An 8,054-nucleotide genomic window follows, 5' to 3' on the forward strand; every position below is an offset into this window, starting at 1 on the left:
ATGGAGGGGAGCCCAGACAGACTTCCTGGCCTCCCCTGGCCCCCCAAGATGGACCTGACTGAAGGGGTCCCGTTGTCTGTCCCCGCAAGGCCTGTCTTGGGCTGTGTTCCTGTCATCTAAACAAACCTTCTGTGTTACTGGCTGACTGAGAGTCCCAGTGAATCGCTGGAAGCCAGGGGTGCAGGGCCTTGTCGCCCCCAACTGCGTGACACTGAGCTCCCCTGGAATGGGGGAATTGGGGTGGGGTGTGGGGTGGGGGCAGATGCTCCCTGGGGGCAGGATTGAGCCTCCTGCCTCCTTGGCTGTAGAAGCCTCCCCAGCTGCCGGTGCGGTGGGGTTTCCCCCTCAGCCCGCTGGGTCCCTGGGGGCAGAGGCTGTGTAGCTGGGGTCCCCTCCTGCGCCCACCTGGGGATACTCACCTGGGTGCAGCACCTGGCATTGCTGCTCGCGCTGCCCTCGGGAATGAGGAGCAACATCAGGGCTCCATGCAGCCAGGTCACCTTTCCTCTGCGTAACGGGAGGGCACAGAGCAGCAGCTCTTGGTGTCTCACTGCTCAGCCTGGGTGGGGAGTGACCTGGATGCACAAAGCGCTTGGTGTTGCCTGATGTGTGTGTGTGGGGGGTGTCTGGTGCCAAGCTGGGGGCCACAGGCAGAGTCCCCATGGCTTGGTACTGAGCCGGGGGTCACGGGCAGAGCCCCTGCAGCTGGACGCCGAGCCAGGGGCCTGGGCAGAGCCCCTGCAGCTGGGCGCCGAGCCAGGGGCCATGGGCAAAGCCCCCGCAACCGGACGCCGAGCCAGGGGCCCTGGGCAGAGCCCCCGCAGCTGGGTGCCAAGCCAGGGGCCATGGGCAGAGTCCCTACAGCCTGGCGCTGAGCCAGGAGCCACAGACTCACAGGTCAGGCCCACTCTTGGCCCCATGTGGTCCTGGGGGGAGCCCCCTTTCAGTGCGACAGCCCTTCTCGGGGGGTCCACTCTCTCTCGGGATCAGGCGCCTCCACCTCCTGGAGCTGCACCTCTCTGAGCCTTAGCACGTCTGTCTCTGCCGTGGGCCCCCCCGGGAGTCCACTCACTCTGCACCCCCTGAGGGATGATGCACCCCCCCCCCCCCGTTCCGTAGCCGCGGAGTGACCCAGCCAGCGTAACACAGGAGGGTTATGGGGTTGAACCCAGCACAGGAACTCTCCAGCCTCAGGCTGGGCCTCTCTCAGCCAGACATCCCAGCCCCCTGCAGCAGGGGCCTCTGCCCTGCTCCCCTCTCCAGCCCCGAGCCCCTGTCTTCCAGCTGGGCCTGATACCCCCTGGCCCCAAGCCCTCTGTCCATTGGCTTCTCTCCAGGGAAACAGGGTCCGTAAACAGGGCTCCTCTGGGCTCCCTCTTCCGCTCAGCCCCCCTCTGGCCCTCTGGCTGCGACCCGGCTGCGTCAGGGCACCGGCGTCCTTCCCCGCAGCCCATTGTCCCCCACTGGCCAGACCCGGATGGACTCCTGAGGCTGGGTCTCCAGGTCACCAGGTCACCAGCGCTGGGGTCTCCATCCTTCCAGGCTGGGGTCCCGAGTCCCTCTCCGGTCCTGTGTCCCAACAAACTCCCTCTCCCCTCCCCTCGTTAAACCAGTAACACCTGGGGACACTGAGTCCCACCCCCTGCATGCAACCCTGGAAAACACAGAAAAACAGGCAAATCCCCCACTTCCTCACAGACAGCGAAATCTGAGGGGCCAGGTGGGAGGGAACAGAGGTTCGCCCCTCCCCACCTAGCAAGTCAGTGGCGGCGCCTGGGTACAAAGGAGGAGCCCCAGCCCCAGCCCTGTGCCTTGCCCACTAGGCCCCAGGCCCACTCGCCCTCTGGGGACAGAGAACAAGGCCCAGCCGCTTGGCTCCTGGCGCTCCAGCCTGCGGGGCCGGAGGGGTTAACTGGCCCCCTGCCCATCAGTTTCCTGGGCTATAAATACCGGGCATGGGGCTGCTCTGAGCCACTCGGCTATTTCGGTCCCGAGCCGCCTGCCCTGAGAATGTGCTGGCTGGGGAGCGGCTCCTGACACTGCGGGGGTGGGTGGGGGCAGCACTGGGGATGGCGTCAGGGCTCCCAGAGTGACTCAGCCCGGTGCTGGGGAGCAGGTGGCCCGTCCCAGGCCCCTGCCCCGGCTGTGTATGGCGGTCCCCACGCAGGGCCTGGGACGGGGTCACGGGGGGAATGGCTGGGCCATGCTGGGCAGAGGAAACCCGGGCTGGGCAGCAGGGCTCCTCAGGGGGTGTAGAGACCCTGGTCTCTCGGCTGGGGCTGCCGTTGGTGCCACTGGGACTGTCCTGCCCTGCCCACGTCCCAGGGCCCCCCAGCAACAGGCGCCATGGGGAGCTGAGACCGAGGCCCCTTATCACACCTGCCCCACCTGGTCTGGGGGGTCCTGCCCAGCAACTCTCCCCCATGGTGTTGCATTAGCCCCAGCGCCTGCCCAAGGCCCAGGCAGCCTGCGGCGCTAGGAGCGTCCCGTTCCCCTGGCCCGGCTGGGGCAGGTGATCACACCAGGGGAGCCCTCAGTTGGTATATGCGGCACTTTGGGGGCCCTGGGAGCAACCCCCTCCCCCAGCAGGACCATCCAGTTGCCACCGCCTCACCTCCTGCAGGAGGCTTGTCCTGGCTCCCCCCCACAGGAGGGGGGGGAAGGGGATGAACCCAGCCGAGGTGGGGCAGAAGTGGTTGGCACCCAGCACGTGCTGCATGTTCCAGACAAGAGCACCCATGGGTGGGGAGACCCAGGCAGCCCCTGGAAACGCCAGGCAGAGGGTGGGGGGCAGGGCTCTGGGCTGTGAGGGCGAGGGGCTCTTGGCTGCAGGGGGACTGGGGACACTGGGCTGCGGGGGGCTGGGGGCTCTTGGCTGTGAGGGGCCAGGGATAATTGGCTGTGGGGGGCTGGGGATACTGGGCTATGGGGGACTGGGGGCTCTTGGCTGCGGGGGGCCAGGGATACTGGACGGTGGGGGCTGGGGGGTCTTGGCTGTGGGGGCCGGGACACTGGGTTCTGGGGGGCACCCCAAGCTGTGAGGGGCCAGCGGGGCCCAGTGGTAGTTCCAGGACTGTCTGGCCAGCCCTTGCCCCCGCCTGCTGGCCCGCCCTGCCCCCCTGAAAGCCCCAGCTGTCTGCGCTGTCACTCCGGCCCAGCGGGGCTGGGCTGGCTGATGTCAGAGGGATACAAATAGCCGGAGCCTGGGTCCCTCCCCGACTCCTCTCACTGGGCTCCCGCTCGCTCAGCAGCCTCTGCAGCCACCCCAGCTTCAGCCTCCGCCATGAGCCAGTCGTACTCCTCCAGCCAGCAGCGGGTCTCGTCCTACCGCCGCACCTTCGGCGGGGGCTCCCCGGCCTTCTCCCGCTCCTCCGTGGGCAGCAAGGGCCTGGCCAGCTCCGTCTCCTCCCGGGTCTACCAGGTGTCACGTAGCCCCACCGTGCCCAGCCTGGCCAGCCTGCGCGTCACCCGCGTGGCCCCCCTGCGCTCCTACCAGGGCGGCGGGGAGCTGCTGGACTTCAGCCTGGCCGACGCCCTGAACCAGGAGTTCCTGCAGACCCGCACCAACGAGAAGGTGGAGCTGCAGGAGCTGAACGACCGCTTCGCCAGCTACATCGAGAAGGTGCGCTACCTGGAGCAGCAGAACGCCCTGCTGGTCACCGAGGTCAACCGGCTCAAGGGCAAGGAGCCCACCCACGTGGCCCACCTCTACGAGGAGGAGCTGCGCTCCCTGCGCCTGCAGGTCGACACGCTCACCAGCCAGCGGGCCCGCGCCGACGTCGAGCGCGACAACCTGCTCGACGACCTGCAGAAGCTGAAGCAGAGGTGAGGGGGGGCCTGGTGGGCTGGGTGGGGGAACTGGCCTGGGGACCCAGCTGGCCCTGGGCCCTCAGCCCCCCATCCCTGTGCCCCATACCCCCATCACTGAGCCCCACACACCCCCTGTCACTGTGCCCCATCCCTGCACCCCCTATCCCTGTGCCCCACACACCCCGTCCCTGCACCCAATACCGCATCACTGAACCCCACACCACTCTGTCACCGCCCCATCACTGAGCCCCCACCCCATCCCTGCGCCCCAATACCCCAGCACTGCCTCCCCAGTGCCTAGGCACGCACCCCAGCACCTGCCATCCCTAAATCCCAGGGCCCTTCCCAGCAGCCTCCCCTCCCACTGCCTCTGTCTGTCTGTCTCTGCCGTCTGATCACCCCTCCCCTCCCATCTAGCAGGAATGCAGGGGCAAGTGCACGTCCCGCTCCAGGAGCCCCCTCCGCCTGGGAGCCCTGTGGCCCCTTGCTCCCTGGGGGCCGTGGCGTGGCTCTCCAGCTCTCCGCTTTCCCAGGGTGCCGGGGCCTGGCTGTGCCCGGACGCCTCAGGACAAGAAAGGGGTGTCACCTTCTGAAACTTCGTCCCGGGGACCCTGGCTCTGGGATGCTGGGTCCCCCAGGGTTACAGGAACGCGGGGTGTCACAGAGTCCCCGGCGATGCTCTGGAATGCTCCCACAAAGCCAGGCAGGACTTTGGGAGCCTCCTTCCCTTGGAGCAGACTGTCTGCAGGGCAAGAAGCTCCACGGCTTCACCTCCTGGGTCTCTCCTTGGAGCTAATTCAGCATCCTCTGCCCCTCTGTGCACTTCCCACAGCGAGCCCGCCCCAGCGGGGTCCTGGGAAGCCACAGGGTCCTGCACCCCCACTTGCAGTCAGACGTGACTCTCAGCCAGCCAGTAACACAGAGGTTTATTCGATGACAGAAACAGGGTCTAAAACAGAGCTTGTAGTACAGCGAACCGGACCCCTCGGCCGGGTCCATTCTGGGGGGCAGTGAGCCAGACCCCCAGGTCTGCACTTCACTCCTTGTCCCCAGGCAGCTCCAGATTAACAACCCCCTCCAGCCCCTCCTCTCTGCTCAGCCCCTTTCCCGGGCCAGGAGGTCACCTGATCTCTTTGTCTCCAACACCTTCAGCTGGCACCTTGCCGGGGAGGGGCCCAGGCCATCAGTTGCCAGCAGACAGGGTGTTGCCATTCTCTGTGCAGACACCATCACACCTGCCCCCTAGGGCTCTGCAACAATCACCCTGATCCCACCACCTAGATACCTGAGAAAGGATTAAGGGAAACTGAGGCACCCACAATATTTGGAGAAAATGTTAAGAACATTCCCACTTTGTCACAGGGTGTACCTGAGAGCTCCCTGCCCCTACCCAGACCCAGAGCTCCGTGGCACTCAGCTGCCCTCAGCCCAGGGCCACTGTGCAGCGGTGCCATAGGGAGGGAAGAGCCGGTGCCCGCAGAGGAGAGTATGGCAGTGCCCGATGTGGCCCACCCAAGGCCAGGCCAGAAGTGCAGGAACCCAAGCAGCACAGCGTGATCTCTGGGGAAGCCCATGGGCACTCCGGGCCCCCGCTTGCTCTCTGCTCCTCTGCACCCTGGGTGTTTGGGGCCAACCCCGCCTGTAGCAATGCCATTACACAGGGTCACCCCAGGCACAGGGGGGAGCTGCCGCATTGCAGGAAGCGGGCTGGCATGGGGCTGGCTTATTTCAGCTGTGCAGAAATCTCCCCACACCTTTCTGTGCCAAGCGGCGCTGGGGCTGAGTAGAGAGCTTGGCCTGGCCTGGCCGCATTGCATGCTGGGACCGCTCGTCTCCCCAGGCCCCACATGGTCTCAGCACTCAGGGCTGCCTCATGCCTTCCTGGGGAGGGGAGGGGAAATGCAGCTCACAAGCCGCCCTGGGGCTGCGCCCACACAGCCAGACCACCGTGCCCATGATAGCAGGAGCCGAGGGCAGCGAGCCCTGTGGGGTGTGGGGGGCAGGCTCCAGGGGAGGGTCCCGGTAGGCACGATCAGGTTCATGCAGGCTGCGGGGGAACCTGTCTGGGCCCTTACCTCTGCCCCACCCACCCCGCCCCGCCTGCAGGCTGGGCTGCTGGAGCTCTGCCCCCACCCCTCAGAACTCAGGTCCGGCAGGGAGGCAGCTGGAACCATGGGAACCCTGAGCCGGCTCCAGGATGTGCAAGGGGAAGGATGTCTCTGCTCTGGGGGGGCAGTCCCAGTGCAGCTAGAGGCACAGAGGGAGCTTGCTGTGGGGGGAGCCCCGCCCTGCACGCTGTGAGGCATGGAGAGGAGGACTTGGCTTTCAGAGGGGCTCCCTGCGCTGATCCCACAGCCCCCACCAGGGACAGCTGATGCTTAGGTGGTGGCTGGCTCGGGCAGGGGAGCTCCGAGGGCAAGATCTGTGGATCAGGGCGGGCACTGGGCCCCCAGCGGCACGGCTCGTGCCCCAGGCACGTTCTGAGCCAGGCTACTCCAGACCGGTGCCCGCTTCCACAGAGCAGCTGGGCTGGCTGGCTGGGGTGCCGGACGGGCACAGGCTTAGCGCATGGGACAGGGGAGGGAGCCAGCCCTGGCACCATGCCACACCCAGCCCTGGCACTAAGGAGGTGAATCTGGAAAGGGGCAGCAAAGGGAGACCTTGTGGGACCGGCAGACTAGGCGGCGTCCTGTCTCCTGTGTCACTGGGGGGGGGGGCCACCCGGGGGGCCTACCCCACAGACAGGGCCCTCAGGGTCAGGCCCGCACCCGGAGGGCACCACAGCAATGTCTAGGCCTGGCAGATCAACACGGGGCAGGTGGGGGAACCCCTCCCACATGGCTGGAAGATCCGTGTCCAACCCAGCGATGGGTCTGTGCCACTCCCGCCCGCTCAGCCTTGGTGTGCCAAGAGCCCTGGTCTTGTCTGCCGCTGGGTGTCTCTGAGGGCTGGCACCATGGGGCTGCAGGGACAGGGGACCGTGATCCCAGCCCTCCAGAGAGCAGGGCCTGGGGGGGCCATGCAGGCAGCCTCCTCCCCGGCCCCTGAGGGCTGGCTGCAGCTCCTCCCAAAGGAAGCGAAGCAGAGACCCAAAGCCCCGGTGACCAGCACCCCTGCCCTAGAGCTCCCAGCGCTGCCAGGCAAGGGCCGGCCATGATCCGCACTGGGGGGGCTGGGCCGGGGGGGGGAGGGGCGCTTGTCTCTGGGCTCTGCCAGGGATGAACATCACTGAACCGAACGAAGCCGGAACAGCTGGCGTCAGCGCCCCCCCCAGCGGCTCTGCTGTGGCCACCATGAATCGGCAACCTGCATCCGCAGCCCGAGCCACAGCCTCTCCGGGCAGGACCCCCGGCTGCAGTGACCACACGAGAAGTCCCTGCGCCACCTGCACCCTCCACCCCCATCACCCCTCCGGGATCTCTAAGCCCCATGTACCCCCCAATTCACTGCCCAGGGACCCACCAACACCTGCACCCCCCCCCCTGGTTCTGTCTTGGGCCCTGCCAGTTGGATGGTCCTCGAGTCAGGGCTGGCTAGGCTTGTGTTTCTGCTGTGACGGTGCTGGGTGTGAGGGGCAGTGGGGCTGAGCTGGGCTTGGCTGGGGTCAGTGCTGGGTGGGGGTGACTGGGGGCTGGGGACAGAGGGTGACTGGGGGGCTGGGCTGCGGGTGACTTGGGGGGTCAGTGCTGGGCTGGGGGTGAGGGGGCTGGCTGGGGGCTGTCTGGGGGGTCAGTGCTTGGGGTCACTGCGGCTGGGGCTGGCTGGGGAGCATGGCTGGGGCTGTCTGGGTCAGTGCTGGGCTGGGGTGACTGGGGGCTGGGTGGGGCTGTTGGGGTCCGTGCTGGCTGGGATGTCTGGGGTCACGCTCTGACGCTGCCCCTGGCTCCGGAATCCGGCTTCAGGGCCAGCTGCGGAGCAGCACATCCAGGTGGATGCGTGTCCAAGCAGACCTGGACGGCCGCCCTGCGTGACATCCGCCGCCCGTACGAGAGCTCGCCGCCAGAACATCTCGGAGGCGGGTGGTACAAGTCCAGGTCAGGCCAGGCGGCTGGGTGCTCTGTGTGCATGGGGTGGGGAATCGGCGCTGGCTGGGGGCTGGGGGGTCAGTGCTGGGCTGGGTGTCTGGGGGCTTGGCAGGGGGAGGTTCTGGGGCTTTGCGCTGGGTGGGGGTGACTGGGGGTCGGGCTGGGCAGGGTGTGTGGGGGCTGTGCTGGGGAAGGTGTCTGCGGGTCAGGTGTGCTTGT

At 67.1% G+C, this 8,054-nt stretch overlaps 1 protein-coding gene across 1 annotated transcript in view; it reads left to right on the forward strand.

Annotated features, from left to right (window-relative positions):
* The first annotated feature begins 3,242 nt into the window (after positions 1–3,242).
* The window catches only part of DES (desmin), a 22,877-nt gene continuing 18,065 nt past the window's right edge, over positions 3,243–8,054 (forward strand). The window contains exons 1-2 of the mRNA XM_075070346.1: positions 3,243–3,825; positions 5,814–5,836. Coding sequence (XP_074926447.1) covers positions 3,284–3,825; positions 5,814–5,836 — 565 coding nt within the window. The 5' untranslated portion in view covers positions 3,243–3,283. The remainder of the gene's footprint in view (positions 3,826–5,813; positions 5,837–8,054) is intronic.

The sequence above is a fragment of the Chelonoidis abingdonii genome, chromosome 10 (assembly GCF_003597395.2).
Source record: "Chelonoidis abingdonii isolate Lonesome George chromosome 10, CheloAbing_2.0, whole genome shotgun sequence".
Lineage (NCBI taxonomy): Eukaryota > Metazoa > Chordata > Testudines > Testudinidae > Chelonoidis > Chelonoidis abingdonii.